General features: G+C 49.1%; 2 protein-coding genes across 2 annotated transcripts in view; both read right to left on the bottom strand.

Moving 5' to 3' along the window:
- LOC309656622 (zinc finger protein 555-like) overlaps window positions 1-7,022 on the bottom strand; it is a 28,181-nt gene extending 21,159 nt beyond the window's left edge. Inside the window, exon 1 of the mRNA XM_082453226.1 lies at window positions 6,567-7,022. The gene's annotated coding sequence lies outside the window, so the exon portion shown is untranslated. The remainder of the gene's footprint in view (window positions 1-6,566) is intronic.
- An 8,869-nt stretch (window positions 7,023-15,891) lies between these two features.
- Window positions 15,892-23,270, bottom strand: RAX2 (retina and anterior neural fold homeobox 2). Its single transcript, XM_082454977.1, has 3 exons — window positions 21,957-23,270; window positions 20,977-21,211; window positions 15,892-20,364 (listed from the first exon to the last, which is right to left on the bottom strand). The coding sequence occupies exons 2-3, from the start codon at window positions 21,190-21,192 to the stop codon at window positions 20,026-20,028; spliced, it is 555 nt and encodes a 184-aa protein (XP_082311103.1). The 5' UTR covers window positions 21,193-21,211; window positions 21,957-23,270; the 3' UTR covers window positions 15,892-20,025.
- Between the last annotated feature and the right edge of the window lie 385 nt (window positions 23,271-23,655).

Below are 23,655 nucleotides of genomic sequence, written 5' to 3' on the forward strand. Positions count from 1 at the left end.
GCCCCCGAGACAGGGATGACCCTGGATTCCCTGGGGGGCCCAGTGCCATCACAGGGTTCTTATAAGAGGGAGGCGGGAGGGTCAGAGGCAGAGACGGGAGATGCTGCGCTGCTGGCTGTGAGGATGCAGGAGGGGCCGCGAGCCAGGGATGCAGCGCCTCTAGAAGCTGGAAAAGGCGGGAACCGCTGCTGCCCTGGAGCCTCCGGAAGGACCCGCCCTGCCCACACCTTGAATTTGGACTTCTGCCCTGCAGAGCTGTGATAAGAATAAACTGGCTACGGGCGTTCCCTGGTGGCGCAGTGGTTGGGACTCAGCGCTTTCACTGCCAAGGGCCTGGGTTCGATCCCTGGTCAGGGAACTGAGATCCCGCATGGCCAAAAGGAAAAAAAGGGGGGGTTGCCCAACCAACGTCCAGAGGAGGGAGTTCAGATGGAGCAGAACCCAGAAGTCAGACTCCACTAGTGCCTGGTGGGCACCTGTCTCTGGCTTACAGCCCAGGGACAGACAGACGCCGGGCCCGCAGTAAATGCAGCACGGACCACTAGCACGTGGGTCGGCCGGGAATGCTTTCCCCATTTCTTGTTGAACTAGTGATTCTAACTTCTGGATCCGTGAGTATGACCTTCCCACTTGAGAAGCTCCTGCTGCTTCTTCTTGATTGTGCTGCTCCAGGGTCATGCGATGGAGGGTCTATTACTGACTTTTCCTGGACAACCTCACAGGGTGGTCATGAGGGCTCATGAGTTCACGTGGGTCGTGGCCTCTGCTGCCCGCAGAGCCAGAGAGCCTAGAAGCCACACTGAGCAATCTGTCTGACCAGGGAGACCCTCATCCAAAACCTGAGGTCCGTAGATACTGGTTCTTTGGTGCCATGAGTTGGAGTTCCACGTCACAAAGCACAGAGGGGTAAGGAGTGGGGTTTGCTACCTGCCCCAGACTCACCTGCTCCCTGAAATACTCGGGGAGAGCCGAGTTTGGGGAAGGGAGGAGGATGAAGGGGTGGGGGATGACAGATGCATGGTACCTGGCTGGCTGGGCTGCTGGCTGTCCTGAGAAGGAAAAGCTACCTGTGGAATTTGACAGGGACAGACCCGACCTCAGGAAGGTGGGTGTGCTGGAGTGCTGGATCCCCTGGCAGGTTTGGGCCATTCGGGCTAAAATGAGGGGATTTAAAAAAAAAAAAAAAAAAGCAAGTACTGGTGATGCCTTTGGTCTTTCCCCTCTTCCAGGAGGAGCAAGGGCTCAGACATTCCCAAAGGGGGCGGCGTGGAAGTGGACAAAACATATTCAATGTCCCTGTTGCCTGTTCCTCCTATCAGAAAAAAACAGCCTTTTTCTCCCAGTGGCTGCAGCTGCTACAACCTCCCCAGGCCCCCTGCATTCCAGCTGGTGGCTTTAATGTTAACCCTGCAATTGCTGAATCACTGCAAGGGTTGAGTGAATTTGCAAGGAAAAAAATGTCAATGGCTCTGTATTGTATGGCTCTTAACATAGGATGCGTAATAAAAAATTAGTGTGAAATATTATTGGTTTGCATTTATTAAATACAATAATATATTTATATTATAATAATTATAAGCATTATAGTATTATTATAATACATTATTCTGATTATTATAATAAATGATATAAATATATTATTATAATTTCATAACAGAGAGATCATTCCAATCAGGGAAAGATGGGAAAAAAAGTCTTAGTGGGACACAACTTCTTTGCTTTTTGCAAAGCTCCGGGCTGAAACCTGACCGTGTCCATGTGGGCTGTTTCAGCCAGGCTGACCTGAGAGCGGGTCCAGGCGCAAAAACCAGGACTTCGACTCAAGGACCAGAGCAGATCCAGGACACCTGACCAAGGTTTCTAACTATGAGAATCTCACGGATGCTGCGGGGACCATCTGGGAGACTTGCAAACGTCCACGAGAAAGGGCTTGTTTCCCTAGGGGACCTGAAACCGAACTGTGGATCAGCCCTGTTTTTCTGATGTGGAGAATAATTATGCTCAGGGAAATAAGCCAGACACAGAAGGACAAATACTGTCTGATTCTACTCACAGGAGGTCCCTAGAGGAGTCACATCCACAGAGACAGGAAGTAGATGGTGGGTTCCAGGGGATGGAGAGGGGCTGGGAAGTCAGTGTTTCCTGGGGACAGAGTTTCAGTTTGGGAAGATGAGAAAGTTCTGGAGATGATGGTGGGGATGGCTGCACAACAGTGTGAATGTATTTAAAGCCACTGAGCTGTGCGCTTAAAAATGGTTAAAATGGTAAACTTTATACGTATTTAACCACAATAAAATTTTTTTTGAAAGAGGAAAAATGGTTAAGATGATAAATTTAATGTTATGTGTATTTCACCGAAATTTTAAAAAACATGAATGTTTTAAAGAGGATGGCACCTGGCGGGGGGCCCTCCCTGCCCTATGGGAGAAACTGCAGGGTCTTCAGGTGGTGCAGAGATGCTCCAGGCCCTGGGAAGGAAGCACAGCCCTCCTCTGGGGATACAGTGCACCTCTCCCTACACTTAGGAGGAGCCCGAGCGCCTGGACCCAGACACTCATGGTGAATTCTCCCGTCTTTCCCACAAAGCAAGGGCACTCCGCTTCTGACAGGTGTGTTCCCTCTGGACATACTGGGTGCCTTTCGGGGGAAGAGGAAGCCCCACTGGGGCCAGGGGAGCAGGCACCCTGCAGCCATCCTCTCCACCCTCCTGGGCAAAAGCAGCTTCCCGGGCAGGAAGGGCTGCGGGAGAGGAAAGGCAGAGTGAAGACCAGACCCAGCCTGTCCCCAGACCCCAGAATCCCTTCCACCACTTGAGATGACCCCCGCCACAGAGGATGGTCATGGAAGCCAGGACAGGCCAGGGGCCTTAATGGCTCCATTTTCTGGATGAAGATACAGAAGGTCTTGGAAGCACACAAGTTCTACTGTGAAGTGCCCTGTATTAGCGTCCCGGGGCGGCTGTAACAAATGACCACACACTGGGGGGCTTAAAACATCAGAAATTTATTTTCTCTCAGTTCTGGAGGCCGGAAGCCTGAGATTCAGGTGTGGCAGAACCACGCCCCCTCTGAAGGCTCCAGGGCAGGGTCCTTCCTGCCTCTTCCAGCTCCTGGGGGCTCCAGGCATCCTTGACTTGTGGCCCCATCACTCCAGTCTCTCCCTCCCCTTCTTCTGTTTCTGTGCGTCTCTCTCCTCTTCTTATAAGGACACCAGCCATTGGCTTAGGGAGCCCCCCCTCCACCCACCCCACTCCAGGATGACCTCATCTTAACTAATGACACCTACAAAGACTGTTTCCAAAAAAGGTCACATTCTGAGTTTCTGGGTGTACGTGAATTTGGGGGCGCGGGACACAATTCAACCCAGTGGGACTTCCCAGGCCCACGTTTTGGAAGGCTCAGTTCAGAACCCCCATCCCCAGGCTCTGCATCAATCAGATTCACCTCTCCCTCCCCACAGCCGAATCCCTCTCCGCCCTCCTCTCTCCTCTCCGATTCTTGGCCAAACTGCCCAAACTGCTCTGTGCTGTAGCAGGAAGGATCTAGATGGGCCTGCCCCACCTTATGAGAAGCAGGAGCACGGGGCCCTGAATGCCCGTGGGGAATTCTGAGCTCCCCACATACCCAGGGGACCCCCTGCCTTCCAGCGGGAGAGCTCCAGGTGGATCTGGGCTGTGCTGATTCTGGAATTCTGCACAGTGACAGGACTCCGTCCTTGACCAAACGTTAGGCCCCTCTGATCCCTCGTCCCAACTAGGCTTCGATCTTTGGGCTCCCGAGTTTGTCTCTGCATGGCACAGTTTTGGCAAAAACCCTGCTAAGTGACTTCAGCGAGAACCCCTGCCCTCTGTTTCTATAGTTATACGAGCTGCCACCGAGGGGGAGGCTGGACGGTGGCTACATGGGACTCTGCCCTGTCTTTGCAACTTCTTATGAGTCCGTAATTTGTTAAAAATTTAAAGTTTTAAAAAATAGTAGTCTCCCCCCCACCAAAAAAGAATTTCATGGGAAAGGTTGATTAGGGAAAAAATGCCTAAAAAGGGGGTGATAAATTTTTTAAAAGGCTAAGAACACTGCCCAAGGGGAAGCTGTGTGAAGGTACATGGGAACTCTCCGTACCACCCTGGCAATAGACACTTCCAAAAAAAAAAAGAAGGGAATTCCCTGGCGATCCAGTGGTTAGGACTCCACGCTCTCACTGCGAGGGCCTGAGTTTGATCCCTGGTCAGGGAACTAGGATCCCACAAGCCATAGGGCGAGGCCAAAAAAAAATAAATAAAAGAATTGACACTTCTCTAAAGACAACATACAGATGGCTAATAAGCACATGAAAAGATGCTCATGGTCACCAGTCATCAGGGAAATGCAAATCAAACCCACATTGAGATAGCATCTCATCTCCCCACCAGGATGGTTAGGATCAAAAAGACAGACAAGTAAAGCAACTAGACTCCAATAAAAATAAATAAATAAATAAATAAATAAATAAAAAGAGAGGTGTAATAAGAAAATGTAAAGAGCTCACCCACAAAGAAATAAAACTGCACTATAATAAAATTTTAATAGCACATTGCCCCTTTGTCTAAAACAACAACAACAAAAAAACCCCAAAAGACAGACAATAATGAGTGTTGCCAAGGATGGGGCACCCTCACCCATTGCTAGTGAGAATGTAAAATGGCGCAGCCACTGTGAAAAACAGTCTGGCAGTTCCTCAAATGGTTACAGTTGCCATAAGACCCAGCTCCACTCCCAGGTATCTACTCAAAAGAAAAGAAAAAAAACCACATCCACACAAAAACCTGTACACCCATGTTCACAGCAGCATAACCCACAACAGGTGAAAGGTGGAAACAACCCAAATGTCCATCAAGTGAGGAATGGATAATCGCCATAAGGCACATCCACACAATGAAAGATTATTCGGCCATAAGAAGGAGTGAAGCACTGACACTCGCTACAACGTGGATGGACCCTGAGAACACGATGCTCAGTGAGAGAAGCCAGACACAGAAGGACACACAGTGTGCGATTCCATTGATGGGAAACATGCAAAACAGGCCGATCCACAGACACAGAGAGTGGGTTCCTGGTTGTCAGGGGCTGGGGAGGGGGAGGGGAGTGACTGTTGATGGGGACGGGGTTTCTTTTTGGGGTGATGGAATGCTCCAGAGTTAGACATAATCTAACTATACAGACACACACACACACACACGTGTAAATATACAGCAAAAAGCCAGCAAGGATAGACACCAAACGATATCACGGTTACCTCCAGCAAAGACCTGGAATTATGAAAAGTATCAAGGAAAACTTGATGTGCAGTCAGCTTCTCGAAATACAATCGAGATAAAATAGAAAAGTTTAAAAATCTAAAAATGACGGCAGCTTTCGCTGAGCTTCCGAGATGAGGGACCAGAGGAGATTTGATGCAAATTCTCTTCCTGAGAGCTGGCTCTGACTCATTCCACGTGGGTGGTGGGAATTGTGGGTGCACAATGCTGTGCCGAGCCATGCCCCCAAACTGCATCAGATGCCCCTCGAGGACACACAATACTTTACCCAGGGGGAACATCTGCTGCTAAGACTGTCATGGGCTGAATCACGTCCCCTAAAAGATACGCTCCAGTCCTGACCCCCAGTAGCTGTGAATGGGAACTTATTTGCAAACAGGCTCTTTGCAGATGTAATTAGTTAAGATGAGGTCATACTGGGGCAGAGAGTGTCCTAATGCGATATGACTGGTGTCCTTAAAAGAGAGACAGACACACAGGGAGAAGGCCATGTGACTACAGAGGCAGAGATTGGAGTGATGCATGACGGCCACCACCAGAGGCTGGAAGAGGCAGGAAGGACCCTCCCCTGGAGCCTTCAGAGGGAGCAGAGCCCGGTGACACCCTGATCTCTCTGCTCTTGGGACTTTAAATTGCAGCTGATGCAATGGGTCCAGGACCCCCTGTCCTTTCCTAGGTCTTCCAGACCAATCCTCTCCCACCCTTGGGAGGTTCGCAGGACCCTCCCTCCCTCGTGGTTGATGTCAGTGATCCCGTTAGACCCTCATTCACCCAGGCCTGTGGCACCTGGTTCAGGGTCTTCCCTTTCAGTTTTCAAACCACTGAAACTCATCCTTTCTCCACAAGAAAGGGCTGATGAGGACTTCCTGGCAGGGAAAAGTGCAATGAACCCCAGGGAAGGGGAGAGGTCGGTGAGCTTGTTGCTGGGACACTGGCAGAATGGTCAGCTCATTCCTGAGCAGGTGTGTCAGGAATCAATGGAGTGGACTCTTGATACCTTATCGCTAGAATCACAATGCTAAGGTGTAAGACCCCTTGGCACGGGCGACACTGGGTCTGGATCGTTCTCTGAGGGTCCATCCTGGGCGCTGTAGGGTGTTGAGCAGCATCCCTGGCCCCCACCCACTCAATGTCAGGAGGCCCCCCAGTCATGATAACCACAGATGTCCCCAGACACCGCCCCGTGTCCGCCGGGGGGCAGAACCACCCCAGGTGAGAACCCCGCCCAAGTGCGCAATGAGTCTACACTCTGGATTCTGGGCGTTCGGTTTACCTCGTTTCCCTGTAACGTCCGGCCTCTGGAAACTCCATTTACTTCAAGACAGAGTTTGCCTCACGGACCTGTCATCCAGGGGCACTTTCACAGGGCAGGGCTCGGACTTTTCCATTCTGGGTGCTGGGCGGCCTCGGGCAAGCTGCTCGACCTCTCTGCCTCTCCTTTGCCGCCTGCAGAGCGACGGGTGGAGCAAACCCAAGGGGAACACCCCAGGCCACCCCTCCCTCCCGGGACCCCGCCCCAGACCCCGTCCCAACCCCCGCCCGCCTAACTACCCGCACAGGAGCGGGGACCAGGCTCGGGGTCTGCATCCCAGCGCGGCTGCGCGGCCCGGACAAGCGCTTCCCGGGTGCTGCGGCCCCAGGTGTGGGGCAGCGCTCCGGCGCCGCCGGGTCCTGCCCCGGTCCCGCCGTGGCGGAAGCGCTCGGTGCAGCGCGTCCCGGGGACCCGTCAGCACCCCGCCTGCCCACGCCCCCCGTTGGCGCCCCAGTTAACTCACGCCGCTGTCGCCGCCCCCGGACGCGCGCCCAGGACGGACCCGGCAGTGCGCCTGCGCGCCTGCGCGCCACGAGGCCCTGAACTACAAGTCCCAGAAGGTTCCGGGCGCGACCCAGGGTCCCCGTCCCTCCGGGGGCAGCGAGTTGAGTCACAGTGCTCTCTGCGGGCGGGCGGTGTCTCCGCAGGACTGAGATGCCTCCTGCAGCTGAGCACTTCCTCCGGCCCCAGGCGCACACGCGCGCTCCCTGAGAAGCTCGGGCGCATGAGCTGCCTTTTCTTAAATAAGGGAGGGAATGCGGTATATTCAGCGCCACGCCCAAGACGTAGCTTTGCCAATAAAACAATAATAATAACCAGTATTATTTATTAACACATTAATAAGTGTATAATCCATTATATACCTAGTAAAATTGTTTTAATGATAAAGTGTATTTATTAGTAATATTAATATATTGATGTATGTTAATAATATTCTGTTAAATAATAAAACTACCATAATTAATATAGTATAGGTTGGTAATATATTCTTAAAACAATATAATATATAATTAAATTATATATTATATAATATAGTAAATGTTATCCACTGATAAAACAATAGCTATTTATTAATAAATTATATAAATATTTTTATATATTTAAATGATTATTATTGTTACTATTGGACCAAGCCATAATGTGTTATCTCTCTTCCCTGATACTACTTCTCTCACTCTTTTTCTCTCTATATAACGCTGTCTCTGCAATATCCCAAGTCCTCTCCTCTACAGCATGTTTTTGTTGTTTTTTTTGGCTGCATCGATTCTTCGTTGCTGCACGCGGGCTTTCTCTAGTTGAGGTGAGCGGGGGCTACTCTTCGTTGCAGTCCGTGAGCTTCTCATTGCGGTGGCTTCTCTTGTTGCAGAGCACGGGCCCTAGAGCGCGCGGGCTTCAGTAGTTGTGGCTCGCGGGCTTTAGAGCGCAGGCTCAGTAGTTGTGGCACACGGGCTTAGTTGCTCCACAGCATGTGGGATCTTCCCAGACCAGGGCTCGAACCCGTGTGCCCTGCATTGGTAGGTGGATTCTTAACCACTGCGCCACCAGGGAAGTCCCTACAGCATGTTTTATGTTAGAGAAGAAATGAAGTCCCCAGATAATGGAGAGAAGTTGACAATGCTTCCTCCGCTACAACTGATGACCACTGGCACTTGATGGTGTTTATGTGCTATATAATTATAAATGTTCTGATTGTGACTTTGCCATATGATCAACAGGTTCTTGGGGAAAATGGATTAGGATCCTTTCTCTAAAGTTACATTTTACTTGTTTCAAGCCTAGACTGGAATCTAGTCTTCCAGTGGCTTTGGTTTAGATAGAATAAACATCAGGTTAGAAGACTCTGATGTTTGTATGAATTTGTGTGATATATGGCCCAAGCCAACTCAATAATAAACGTGATGTGTGTTATGGACTGAATGTTTGTGCTCCCACAAAATTTGTAAGTTGGAATCAAATCCCCAATGGGATAGGATTAGGAGGCAGGGCCTTTGGGAGGTGATTAGGTCATGAGGGTAGAGCCCTCATTAGTGAGAATAATACCTTTATAAAGGGACCCCAGAAAGCTCCCTCTCCCCTTCTACCACGTGAGGACACAGGAGAAGTCAGCTGTTTGAAACCTGGAGGAGGTTCCTCATCAGAACTTGACCATGGTGGCACCCTGACCTCAGACTTCCAGCCTCCAGAACTGTGAAAAGCAAATGGGTGGTTAAGCCACCCCGTCTATGGTAATTGTTCGAGCATCCCCAATGGTCTAAGACGATGTGTTGAACAATTTTCCAACCCAGCTTTTTCAGACTGACTTTCCCAGTCTTAGTCCATGACGCAGAAGATATGCTGCTCAGATCCCTCCTTCAGGACTGAAGGACCTGTTCCTCTTGCAGCTGGGAATGCTGCTGACCAATGGTCCTCAGCTCTCAGCCTTGCTTAATCAAAAATCATAGCAGTGTATTGAGGGGGTTATAACACACAGAAAAGTAAAATCATGACAAAAATAGCCTAAAGGTAGGAAGGGGAGAAATGGAAATGTATAACGCAATTGTGAGGTTCTTATACTACACATAAAGTCCTATAATATCAAGTGAAGATAGACTGTAACAAGTTAGACATGTACTCTAAGTCCTAAAGTAGCTAACAAACAAAATGTCAAAACACAGTTACAGGGACTTCCCTGGTGGCGCAGTGGTTAAGAATCCACCTGCCAAAAAAAAAAGAATCTGCCTGCCAATGCAGGGGACATGGGTTCAATCCCTGGTCAGGGAACTGACCCACATGCATGCTACTACTAAGAGTTCGCATGCCACAACTAAGGAGACAGCAAGCCACAACTAAGACCAGGCATAACCAAATAAATAAATAAATAAATAAAATACTCAATTACTCCAAAAGAAGGCAGGAAAAGAGAGAAAAGGGTAAGATGGAGTGAGTAGCATATAAATAGCAAGATGATAGACTCAAATATAACCATATTAAAAATAACATTAAATAAAAAATAAATAAAATAAAAATTTAGAAAGAAAAGAAAAGTAAAACTCACATTAAATGTTACTGGTATAAATACCTCAATTAAAAGTCAGAGATTGTTGGGATTCCTTGGCGGTCCAGTGGTTACGACTCTGTGCTCTCACTGCCAAGGACCTGGGTTTGATAACTGGTTGGTGGGAACTAAGATCCTGCTTACTGTGTGGTGGCACAGCCAAAAAAAAAAAAAAAAGCCACAGATTGTTAGAGAAAAAAGTTGACCCAAGAATATGCTGGCTTCAAGAAATGTGCTTTAAGTATGAAGACCAAATACAGGAAATGGAAAGATATAGCATGTCAATACTAGTCAAAAGAAGGTAGACTTGGGGACTTCCCTGGTGGTTCAGTGGTTAGGATTCCATGCTCTCACTGCTGAGGGTCCGGGTTCAATCCCCGGTCGGGGAACTAAGATTCCCACAAGCCAAGGGGTGTGGCCCCCCAAAAAAAATTGCAAAAAAAAAAAAGAAGGTAGAATTGGCTATATTATTATCAAAGGCAATTTAAGAGCAAGGAATGTTATGAGGGATAAAGGTCACTTCATAATGATAAAAGGTTCAAATTAATCAAGAAGACATAACAATCCAAAACATTTATGCACCTAATAACAGAGCTTCAAAATACATGAAGCAAAAATGGATAGAACTGCAAGGAGAAATTGATAAATCCACAATTACAGTTGGAGAATATTTCAGTACTCCTTGCAGCAGTCAAGGTTTCCAGAGATATAGAGAGGGATTGATTTTAAGGAATTGGCTCACGTGATTGTGGGAGCTGGCAAGTCTTCAGGGCAGGCAGGCAGCATGGAGACCCAGGGAAGAGTTGATGTTGCAGATGAAGACCCAAAGGCAGTCTGGAGGCAGAGTTCCTTCTTCCTTCAAGGACCTCAGCCTGTATTCTCCTCAAGTCCTTTAGCTGATTGGATGAGGCCCGCCCACATTATGGAGGACAATCAGCTTCACTCAAAGTCAACTTACTTAAATGTTAATCACATCGAAAAATGACCTCAGCAACATCTAGACTGATGTTTGACCTAGCAACTGGGTACCATAACCTAGCCAAGGAGACACAAAAAAGTAACCAGCACACCCTTCTCTCAATAATTAATAGGACAAGTAGGCAGAACATCAGCAAAGATATAGACTTGGAAAACACTACCAACAACTTTGGCCTGACTGATATTTATAGAACACTAGACCCAACAACAGAGGAATACACATTCTTCCTGATTGTGCACAGAACAGAGATAGACTATTCTGGACCATGAAACAAATCTCAATACCTTCAGAAGGATCCAAGTTATACAAGATGTTTTCTGATCACAAAGGAATTAAGTTTAAAATCAATAACAAAAAGATCTCTGGAAAACCCACAAATATTTGGAAACTAAATAACATACATCCAAATAAACCATGAGCCAAAGAAGACACAAAAACGGAAATTAGAAAGTACTTTGAACTCAATGAAATATCATTCTAGGTGCAAAGATTAAGAGCCACTATCATTATCTTTGTGATCCATGGATACTTCACTGGCTGCTAGTAAGACATTTTTATTGTCAGAACTTCTCTTGTTCTGATTCCCCACTCTGTGTGCAGCTAGGGCTGTGGTCCTGGGTTCATGAAAACCCCTCAGGAGGGGAAGCCTGTCTGCTGTTTTGATTGCACCACTCAGCCACATGGGAAGATTTCCAGTCAGACTGGCTTTGTAAGATTTGACCTTCTCCAAACATAGGAAGGTTAATCCCAAATTTATGCCCAGCCATCAATATAACGTATCCAATACACTTTCACTCACTGAGAATCTCCTCAGTCACGTGAGTTATTTTAAAGAAACTTTTGCTGTCTAGTCCTCACAACAGCCCCATGGGGTGAGTATCATCATGACCAGCATTTTACTCGAAGAATTGGAAGTACGTCTAAAAGCAAAGCCTTTGTAAGTGGCAGAGTGCAGAATTAATTCTGAGTCTATAGAATTCAAAACCTCCTCTTTCAACTACATCACACGGTCTTTGAAATTTTGTAGTCTAATGAATGGAGCATGGCAAATAAACAAACTCTTTCACCACCGTGCAAAAGGCTGGATGAGAAGAAGCTTGCACAAGAAACTTGAACTTGACAGTCTTGAAAGATCTGGGAATGATTCCCAAAGGAGATGTAGTTTGAGCTGAGTTTTTGAAGCCAAGTAGAAAACTTTTGCCCCGCCAGACCCACTGTACACATGTTTCTGCCCCACTCTCTACCCTGGGAAACTGACTTCTCTGGATCACACCAACCAAGGTCATTTGCCTCCTGACTTCCATCTGGCTTTGAACAACGGGGAGCCGCAGCACAAGATCAGCAGGGAGGGGAAATAATTAAGAGATATGTCTTCCCGTCTCCCTCCATGCTGGGTCATGGTTTGGCCATGGCTCTTGGTCTAGTGAAAGCTTCAGCTGCTGTCATGTTGAGCTCTTGCTGGGTTCCATGATTGAGTCCCTCTTTTTCCCCTTCAGGTCAAAGGTGGTAACCGCTCCCACTCTTGCCCACTGCAGAATGCGGCAGAATCCTTTGTTGGCTTTCTTTAAATGTATCCACGTATTTGCACATAGTCCTCTCAGGGAACGTTCGTTCTTCCATCACTCTCTTGAAGGGTGCCATCTGTTTTCTAGTGACACCCTTATGAACAGAGAGGGAGACTCGAGTCAGAGAAAAACATGTGCCAGGGCACAGGGGAGTGAATGAGCCGGGAGCATTTCAAGCTTGGAGGATTTCAAGTAGATAAAATGCATTTCCTGCTAGGCTAAAGAGTGTGAACTCTACCCAGAAGCACATAGGATCAATTTTAAACAATTGCATCATCAGATTTGCATGCTTAAGCAGTCATTTCATGAGTGGTGCACTTGTAGGAGGGAATTAGAACTGAAGACCGGAAATTCATTGCAAGTGAAGGGAAGGGATACAGTGACTATCCCTGTATATGCATTTTTGCACACTTGGGCTAATAGTGTAGAAACCACATTTTGGAAAGACAAATATATGATATCACTTATATGTGGAATCTTAAAAGAAGGGTACAAATGAACTTATCTACAAAACAGAAATAGAGTTACAGATGTAGAAAACAAACTTATGGTTACCAGGGGGTAAGGGGGGGGGATAAATTGAGAGATTGGGATTGACATATACACACTACTATGTATGAAATAGATAACTAATAAGGACCTACTGTATAGCACAGGGAAGTCTGCTCAGTATCTTGTAATAACCTATAAGGGAAAAGAATCTAAAAAAGAGTGGATATATGTATATGTAGAACTGATTCACTTTGCTGTACACCTGAAACTAACGCAATATTGTAAATCAACTATACGCCAATAAAAATTTTTTAAAAAACCACATTTTGATTTTCTGTAGGATAAATGCCTAGAAATGCAACTGCTGAGTCATTTGCATATGTACCTACTCATCATTTTAAGGCCTTATGATACATTTTACCAAATTGCTTTCTCAAATGCTTGTACCTGTTTACCAAAATCCTTATCCCTTTACCACTAGGGTTTGCAATTGTAAACAGCTTTTGCTAATAAAATGGTATGCCGTCATTTTATTGCACATTCCTGGATTATTAGTGAGGCTGAATATCTTTTCCTATATGTGTTAGCTAAATTCCCCAACCGATGCTTCATATTTTATCAGAGTATTGGCATCTTCTTGTTGATTTTAACAACTCTTTATAAATATCATCCTCCCTACTATATAAGCTGGAAATATTGTTTCATTTTGTTCTTTTACCTGTGTATGGTGACGTTTGCCAAATTAAAGTTTTGAATTTTTATGTAGTTGGCAATGAAAATTCAATTAACAATCAAGTTAAGAAGAAAAAAGAATTTAATTCGAGCCAAACTAAGGATTATAACCCAGGAGACAGACTCTCAGAAGCTCTGAGGATTGTTCCACCTGTTAAAGTTGAAGGCACGGTCACATACGTTTTCAAGACAAAAGATCGTACATCAAAATGACATACTGACATTTTATACAAAGTTCACCAAAGACACATAGTCTAGGTAAGCACATACAAAGCGAGTAGTAAGTCATCACGACCTTCTACAGAGTTGGGAAAGAACACTATTCTTTTAAGAAGTTACATTGATAGTGTCAGAAGCAAGAAAAAAATTGATCTTTAAGACTGAGCAGGCGTTTCCTTCTTTGAGGAGGTCTGGTTCATGTGTAATGCAGATGGAAGGGAGGGAGGAGGCCCAAATGGACACAGAGAGAATTTTATAAGTTTTCTCATCCTGCCTTAAAATATAAATTTTATTTCATCATACTTAAAGAACAAAGTTGTGATTCCAAATTTGGGCAAATGTAAAATTATGCAGTGATTCAAAGTTAAATGAATATGTTGAATTTTTAAATTAAAGTTGATGTGCAGAGATTCACTGAAGGAATCCAATGCCCTCTGCCTAAGAAACGTATTGTTTTGGTAATGACCATATCAATTGTCTTTTCATCCTTTCATTCAGCAGATAAATAGGGTTCTGAGCAGCTTTTATCAAACCTGATTTCTTCTAACCCTCCCTGGATGCATTATTCTGGGTCAATTCCTTTTGGTGACCGATAAAATATTCAATAGTGTTGGGTTGTAGTTTGCAGCTACGAGAAACACAATGCCCAACTCAAACTACCCTTTTAAGGAGGAAATTTGTTATATCCCTTAACAGGACATGGAGAGAGCCATGGTCCTGGGGTTAATTATTTCAAGCGCTCATTGGGACTTCCCTGGCTGTCCGGTGGTTAGGACTCTGCCCTTCCACTTCAGGGGGCAAGGGTTTGATCCCTGGTCTGGGAACTAAGATCCCATAGGACACGCAGCGCGGCCAAAAAAAAAAAAAAAATTAAGTGCTCATCAACATCATCCATGAGACAAGTTCACCCTATCGTCCATTTCAGTGACTTGGTGACTTGGTGAGGTCACCCATGGGGAACCCACCACCCACCAAAGTGGGTCATATCATCAGGCACCTCTTCAACACATTGGGTTTGAGACACAGGCATTACAGGCAGATCCACATTACAACACAGGGGAAGAAGGGCACAGGGAGAGACAAAGCAGCTTTCCCTCCGAGCCCTGGCTCGGCCCAGTACCTGCAGAGACAGCCTTCAAGCCTGAGGTTTCATCTGCCATCTTTTTTTCCAGTAATGCGCTGTCCACTACAGCCGGCGCTATTGAGTCTTGAAATGTGGCTATTCCAGGGACTTCCTTGGCAGTCTGGTGGTTAAGACTCTGCACTCCCAACGCAGGAGGTGTGGGTTCGACCTTGGTCAGGGAACTAAGATCCCCGCAATGACGCAAGGTGCAGCCAAAGAAAAACAATGTGGCTATTCCGTGCTGAGCTATGCTGTGAGTGTTATAAAATAGGTACCAGATTCTGAGGCCTTTGTTCAGGAACAAAAAAGAATACAAAATATCTCATTACCACAAGTAAGGAGCCCACCTGCTGCAAACTAAGACCCGGCACAACTAAATAACTAAGTAACTAAATAAATATTTTTAAAAATCTCATTAGTAGCTTTTTAATATGATTTTTATTTATTTATTTATTATTTATTTTTGGTTGCATTGGGTCTTTGTTGCTGGTACACAGGCTTTCTCTAGTTGCGGTGAGCAGGGGCTACTCTTTTTTTTTTTTTTTTTTATTTTTGGCTGCGTTGGGTCTTCGTTGCTGCGCATGGGCTTTCTGTAGTTGTGGTGAGCTGGGGCTACTCTTCATTGTGGAGCATGGGCTTCTCATTGCAGTGGCTTCTCTTGTTGTGGAGCACGGGCTCTAGGCGCGCGGGCTCAGTAGTTGTGGCTCTCGGGCTTAGTTGCTCCATGGCATGTGGGATCTTCCTGGACCAGGGCTCGAACCTGCGTCCCCTGCATTGGCAGGTGGATTCTTAACCACTGCGCCACCAGGGAAGCCTGGGGGCTACTCTTCATTGCGGTGAGCGGGCTTCTCATTGCGGTGGCTTCTCTTGTTGCGGAGCACGGGCTCTAGGCGCGTGGGCTTCAGTAGTTGTGGCACGTGGGCTCAGTAGTTGTGGCTCGTGGGCTCTAGAGTGCAGGCTCAGTAGTTGTGGTGCACGGGCTTAGCTGCTCCGCGGCATGTGGGATCTTCCCGGACCAGGGCTCGAACCCGTGTCCCCTGCATTGGCAGGTGGGTTCTTAACCACTGCACCACCCGGGAAGCCCCCAATAGCTTTTTATAGTGATGACACATTGAAATGATGTTTGGGATATGCTGGGTTCAATAAAATACATTGTTAACGTTGATGTCACCTGTTTCCATCCACTTGGCTACCAGATTTAAACTGACACATAGTTCATGTTGTATTTCTCTGGCACTGGTCCAGGAGATCAAGACACCTGTCCTACATCTTAGGATGGCTTTCATCCAGGTACCTTCTGGATGAGCCTAGAAGGGCGACCTGTGGTGAGGCCTTGCCACCTGCTGGACACATCCAGTACCACAGCCTGCCTCCTCAGTTCACTGATTTTGCAAATATTCATTGAGTAACCCCTACACATTGACAACAGACTCAGTGCCGGGGGGGATGTAGCACTGAACCCACTAAGACCACATATGAGGTGAGGCAGGTGGGGCTGGAGGTTCACAGAATACAGGTAAATGCATGAGTGAATATGTCATAGGCTCAGGGGTGATACGTGTGTGGAGGGATAGAAAGGAGAATACGGGACCTACAGAGACAAGAGCTGCACCTGTAGCCAGGGATGTCTGGGAAGATCTATCTGAGGATTTGACATCTGAACGGGGGCATGAACAAAGGGAGGGAGGGGGCCATGTACACGCATGTGCAAAGGAAAGCAGGTGCAAATGTTCCCTGGGGTATTTCCAAACGCTTTCCTCTTCACTTTCCTGCTGGGGCCAGACAGCTGCTGCAGCCGCATTTGACAGTTGAGGAAACTGAAGCCCAGGAAGGTGGCAGCCGAGGTTACTCATCCCTCATCCCCTCCCCTTCCTTGTCTTGAGCTAACCCTGCTTCCCACTGCAAACAGGCTTCCCTATGTCTGGGGACAACCCTGTCACTGAATCATCCTCATGGACACACCCCACAGCTGAGGAGCCAACGCTGAGTTAGCAGATGCCCCATGGGTGGTGCTTCTGGGAAAGCAATTGTTTTCCACATTAAAAAAAAAAAAGACAAAGCTGGCACATGCATTTTGCGCCTGTCCTTCCGTCTTTCCCCTCTCTGGAATACGGCTGCAATATCTGAATGAGCAGAAGGCACCTTGCAACCGTGAGGACAAATGCCACCAAGAACAGGGGCACCGGCACCCACAGCCCTGAATTGCCCATCTCGAGATTTCTTGTTGTTTGAGGGGGAAAATGCTTTCAGTTCTTTGGAGTGTATATTTGGATGTGGAGTTGCTAGGTCGTATGGGAATTCTACGTTTAGCTTTGTGAAGAGCCTACAGGTGAGGTCTTTGCCTGTTCTTGAATTTCACAGACGTCTAAGCTTACGGTACATCCTCTTTTTGTTCTGGTTTCACTCGCTTAGCAACGTTGGTGAGATTCGTCCCTGTTGGCAGCCCAGCTCTGTATATGGTCCTTGTCTGTCCTTGTCGTGTAGTCTTCTGTTGTACAAACAGAACAACATCTTGGGTGGATGCGGCCGAAGTTTTGTGAAGTGTAAATTGTTCCATTAGCACAAAATACTGTCTAATTTTAGACCTTCTGATGGGCATATAGGGCATATTCTGTTGTGGTTTTAATTTGCATTTCTCTAATGACAATTGACATTGAATACCATTTCATAAGGTTGTGACTATTTGGATTGACTCTTTACCGAAGTGTCTTTTGCCCATTAAACCAAAAAATGGTTGTCTTTTTCTTATTGGTGTGTCTGTCCTTTTTCTAATTGTCAAGGCTATGGGTCTTTTGCTGGTCAATATTTCAAATATCTTCTCTCCCTCTGTGGTTTGCCTATGCTCTCTCTTAATGGTATATTTTGATGTACATAAGTTCTTAACTTTTACAAAGTCCGGTCTTTCTGCTGATGTTTAATGTTCCTTACTTCCCATTTATAATATCTTTGCCAAGTGCCAAGGTCTTGAAGACATTCCCCTACAGTGTTTTTCTAAAAGCTTTAGTGTTCTGCCTTTCACACTTAAATTGATAATCCATTTAACGTTTGTGTATGGTGTGGGGCAGGGATCAAGGTTCAGTATTTTCCATATACAGGTCCCTTTGCTGGAGAGGTAATCCTTCTCCAATGTGCAGGGATGCCTTTGGTGTGAATCAAGCAACCGTTCACATGTGGGTCTGTTTCTTTGGTTCCATCAGTCAACTTGCCTGTCCATCCTTGGGCCAAAACCACACTTCCTTAATTACTGCGGCTTTCCAAAAGTCTCGCTATCTCATAGTGTAAGTCCTCCAAATGTATCGTTCTTCTTCTAGATTGCCTTGGCTATTCTAGGTTCTTTGTATTTTAATATACATTTTAGAATCATTTAGTCAGTTTCTACCAAAAAAAAAAAAAAAAAGATCTGTTGGGATTTTAATTGGGATTGCGTTGACTCTGTAGATCCATTTGGGGAAGATCTGACATCTTGTGAACCTTCCAACTCCATGGGTATATCATATCCCTTCATTCACTCACGTTTTCTTTTGTTTCCCTCAACAATATTTTGAGTTTCCGTGTCAAGCAGCTGTACGTCTTTTGTCCAACTTATTCCGAGGTGTTTGATGGTTTTGATACTATTTTAAAGGGTATCTTAAACATGTAAATATTTCCTTTTCCAAGTGCTTACTGTTAGTATATAGAAATGGATAAGAGATTCGGACATTTCACCAAAGATGCACAGATGGCAAATGAGCACATGGAAAGATGCTCAGCACCATGTGTCATGAGGGAAAAGCAAAGTAAACCCACAGCGAGATGCCGTGTCACACCTGAGAACGGCTAAAATCCATATACAAGTATTTACCCAAGAAAGATGAAGGTGTAGGTCATGTACACAAACGTCCACAGCGGTTTAATTCATAATCATCCCACACTGGAACCAACCCCAGAGCAAACCAGAGGAATGAATAAACAGACGTGTATCCCCTACTACGGAATAGGGCTCACCAAAAAAAGGGGGTCCGCCTGGACGCCTCTCAAAATAATTGTCCTCGGCGTAAGAAACCAGACGAAACCTAATAAAGAAGACATCCTGTGTGGTTTCATTTCTATAGAACCTTAGAAGACTCAAGTGAATGTCCAGTGACAGAAGCAGATGAATGGTCATGTGGGGAGGGGTGGGGGTGGGGGGTGGGAGAGGACTGAGGAGGCACGAGGCAGCTGAAGGGGTGTGCACGTCACGTGACCGTGGCGAGGCTTCCAGGAGTGTACACAGACGTCAAGGCTTACCAAGTGGTATGCTTTAAGCACGTGTAATTAACTTTATGGAAATCTTACCTCAGTAAAGCTGTTACTATATATACACACACACTGTAACCCCTTCCAGACGTGGTGGTTGTTCTGAGATTCTTCAACAGAGGCCTGGGTGAGGGATCAGGAGCCCGCTTCTCAGCCCAGTCCGGACCCGGACAGTCTTGGGTGGGTCCTGCCCTGTATCCCCTGGCTGAAGGGAGGTGAGGACCGCCACGTGGGAGACATGGGTTGGACAGAACAAATGCTGGCCTTGTCACCAGGGCCCCGACCGCCCCCCCACCACCCCAGTGGGCTGGGAGACATGATGGGGGCTGTGGCCAGTGGGGACATAAGCCACACCGTGGTAAGTGGGAGGAGCAGGGACAGACAGTATTCGCCCAGCCTCAGCAAAGAGTCCCCTGTTAGCGCCCAGCCTGGGTCCAGCATGGGGCCTGGGGTGATGGAGTCAGGCAATGAGTTTAAAAAGAGCTCCGCCCCCTACTGGCTGTGTGGCCTCAAGAAACTGGCTTCCCCTCTCTGGGCCTCAGTTTCCTCCCCTGAAAAATGGGGCTGGTGGCCATGCCCACCTTGTGGGGTAAAGCAATGGGCACACTGGGAGCACACGGTGAAAGGGGGCGGGTTGAACATGAGCTGCTACTGCTGTTACTTGTTATTTCTTAGAGAGAGGGCAGCAGGCGGAGGGATTTAGACTCATCAACTCAGAATTCACATCCCAGTGGTTCCTGATTGCAGTCCAAGAACCTCAGAATCCAGCCCACCCACGCCCACTTGACAGATGGGGAGACTGAGGCCCCACGAGGGCACAGACTCCCTTGATACCGGGCCAGGGACCCATTCCCCTGGCCAGGGATCCTCTGGCCACCTCCTTCTTGAAACTGGGTGCCAGTTACCCTGCAAGGCAGGGTAAGGAGGTGGTGGTCGGGTGGGGGACCCGGCGTGGGTGGCCACAGACAGGCTGAGGCGGGAGAGCTGGGCAGGCACCACGTTCAGGCCGATGGCCAGGCCCTGTCCAGAGCCTGCACGTGCTCCTTGGCCAGCAGTCGCAAGGACGCCTCCTCCAGGGTGAAACCGTCCGTGAAGGCTGGACCAAAGGCGTGGGGCCCAAAGGACCCCTGCAGCCCTGGACCTGGGCCCAGGAGGCGCGGGAGTCCTGGCACGGCTGGGGGCCCAGGGCCCAGCCAGGGCTCCAGGGGCAGTGGCATGGCGGGAGGGCGGGCAAAGGGCAGTGCTGGGGCCTCGGGGAGCCTCGGGGCTGCCACGGCCCCGGAGCCTGACTCCAGACGCTCCTGGCGGCGCCACTTAGCCCGGCGGTTCTGGAACCACACCTGGAAGCAGCAAGAGAGGTGCTCCTGGGTCAGGGCTGGTGGGGTGAGGCGAGGCCACTCTTTCCTGCTCTGGGCCTCCCAGCCTCTCGGGGTTCTGCCTGCTGTCTAACCTGACCCCCACCTGTTGCAGTGCCAACATATTGTGTTACCTGCCCCAAGGAGACGGCTGTTTTGAGAGCAGGATCTCTGCCTCTTGGCCCCCATCAAATCAGCCCCAAAGTCATCTGAATCCAGGCTCTCCTTGCCTTTCCCTTTGCCCAGGCCCCCTCAGGCTCCCTGGCCTCCCTCCTGGTCTCTCTTGGCCCTTGGCATGAAGTTCCGGCCACTGAGCTCGGCATTTGAGGCCCTTCCCAAGCTCCTTCTCTGCCTCTGCTTCCGCCTGCCTCAACACCCAGCTCTGTGGAAATGCCTCCTATTTCACCCCTCCACACCTTCGCACACATTGCTCTGGAGGGCTAGAAAAATGCCCTTTCTCCTTTCTAGCTGGCAAATTCCTAGTCAAACATCAAGGCCCCAGGCCCACGTCCCCTCCTCCGGGAAGCCTTCCCATGCACTGGGAGGGTTCATACCTGGCACCGGCTCCCTCCTCGGGTTGTCAGGGGGCCCCCTCACCTGCACGCGCACCTCGGGCAGGTGCACCTTGGCGGCCAGCTCCTCGCGGCTGTAAACGTCCGGGTAGTGGGAGGTCTCGAACGCCCGCTCCAGCTGGTGCAGCTGGTACGTGGTGAAGGTCGTGCGGTTCCTCCGGTGCTTCTTCTTGGGGGCCTCCTCGCCAGGCCCTGGCCGCCCACCCTCAGCCGCTGGCCCCTCGCCCGGGCTCAGGAACATGGCTCCTCCTCACCCCCACCTGGCGGGGCGGCGGCAGGACAGATGGCGGTGAGACACGGGAGGGACTGAGGCTGGGGAGGGCGGGGGAGCCCCCGGCCCCTGCTGGGTCTGGGGTAAGATATGGAGGGGCTTCTCCCTCCAGTGGGTCCTGCATTCCTTCTGCCTCCCCAGCCTCTCTGTCCATGTCCCATCATCTGACCCTGTCTCCACTTCCTTCTCTCTGATCATTTTTCTCTGCGTCTCTGTCTCCCCGCCTCTCTTTCTCTTTCCCTCTGGAGCTCTCCCTGACTGCCTCTGTCTCCCTTTATCTCTCTGTCTCTGTGTCTAGGACCCCCAGGAAGGCAGGAACTGGGACACTGCCCTAAGAACACTTCCTTACCCCCCAGTCTTCTGCCCTGGGGGGCTCTCTGTGCCCCCAACTCCCACCCAGGCCCACCTGTGCCCACCTGCCCAGTGCTCACCGCTCCCAGCAGGTCCTCTGACAGCCCCTGCCGGCCCAGCTCCGTCTGCTGCTGGCCTGGCCCAGCCAGACTCGAGGGGGTTGGGATCGGGTGGGAAGGAGGATTAACGAGGTGATTAATTGAGGGGGCCCCTCCCGCCCAGGTGCTGGTTGCTCTGAGCCACAGAGGGAGGGCCGGGCTCCAGGGGTTGAAGGGACACCATTAGCCTGGGTCTGCCACCCCTCGCTGTAGGATATAAACAAGAGCCTCCCCCTCTCTGGGCCTCAGTTTCCCTAGCTGTAAAACGGCGATAACAGGACTTACCCCATGGGGCTCTCACAGGGATTCAATGAACTGATGAAAGGAAAGAGCATCGTACAGTGACTGGCATACAGCGAGTGCTTAATGAATGTCCACTGTTAAGGCTCTTTTTTTTTTAATCATCTGGTGTGAGAAAAAGAACCTCTCAGATTCACAGATGTCAACGGGGGTTAGGGAAGCTGAGGTCCCCAGAGGTGAAGGCAATTCCAGTTGGCCCCCTGGGCACTGTGCAGGGCAAACAAGTATGGGGCATTTTAGCTGGGTTTTGAGGTATGAAGAGAAGTTCACTTTTCAGTCACTCAGTAAACACTCATTGAGCTTACTGTATACCAGGTACTGTTCACAGCAGTGAACAAAACAGACACAAATCTTGGAACTGGCATCCTAGTGGAGGAGACAGACAGACAGATAATCTGTAACTATATAAGTAAAATATAGCATGTCAGGTGGTCAGAAGCCTGGTGAGAAAACTCAAGCAGGGGAGGGAAGGTTGCTCTTTCAATGAAGGTGATCAGAGTGGGAGATGGAGTACAAGGCTGTAAATTCTGGACAAGACTGGGTGTGAAGGGGTGGGTACTGGGGAGCCATGGGAGGTTGTGGAGCATGGGAGGGGCACAGATGGCATTTTGCATGAGTAGCTACTGTGTGCAAGATGGGAGGCCAGGAGGATGCTAGAGGCCTGGTCAGAGCAAGGTCAGGGGAGAGGCAGGAGAGAGATCTGGAGGGAGAAAGTCTGAGGAGGAGGGAAGAGGACCGGTATACCCAGGTCCTGTTTTTGGGACAGGTGGATGATGGGACTGTCCCTCAGGCGGTGGCCTGAGAGCCGGAGCAGGATCTTGGGAAGCCCCTGAGACTGGTTTGCCAACCCCCCTCCCCAGTCCAAGGAGCCTGAGGGCTCAGGCGGGGGGGAGGGGTGCCCTGAAAACAGAGAGGAGGGGCACCGGGGTTGAGAGGGGGCAGGATGAGGCCCAGGAGGAGGACAGAGGGAGTTTGTCCCAGCGGCGGAGGAAGGCGGGAGACCCAGGCCCGTGGATGGACTAGGGAGTGAGTGCAGAGGAAGCAGAGATAAGTCCTTATGTCATCTCTGCTGGCTTTGTAGAGATAAGGGAATGTAGCGAATGTTGGCTTTGTAGGGGAAAGGCACACACGGAGAAAGAGATGGAGACAGGCACTCACACACGGCATGAGTGCACACGCTCAGACACACTCACATGCAGCAAAGGGGTGCAGGCCCTGGAGAAGTCGGGGGCAGGGGCGAGCGGCCTTGGACGAGGAGGGACGGCCCGGTGGGCAGGGGGCTTGATACCCAAGGGGTCGGCCAGGCAGGGAGGCCCCAGAAGCCCTGAGCCCAGGCCGGAGGGCCGGCGAGTGTTTCCAGAGGCTCCTTGGGCCTCTCCAGGCCTCAGCTGCCCCGCCTGTACGGTGGGCTGGGGCCCTGTGGAGTGGGGGCAGGTAATTCCCCTAACCGCTTCATCACTTGGAAACGCTAAAGAGCTGCTCTGTTCACAGGCCCCAATTAGCTAATTGGCCCCGGGTGGGTTAAGAGGCGCAGGAGGGATTTGGGTGTTAGGCGCAGGGGGCTTTGGCGATTTAGCAGGATGCGGCTGAAGGTCCAGACGCTGTGTCAGCTTAGAGCGCCGGATTAGGGGCAGGCCAGGGCGGTGCGGGGCCACGGTGACAGGCGGCCCCTTCCATCTGGATT

The sequence above is a fragment of the Balaenoptera physalus genome, assembly GCF_965194825.1.
Source record: "Balaenoptera physalus genome assembly, chromosome: 3".
Lineage (NCBI taxonomy): Eukaryota > Metazoa > Chordata > Mammalia > Artiodactyla > Balaenopteridae > Balaenoptera > Balaenoptera physalus.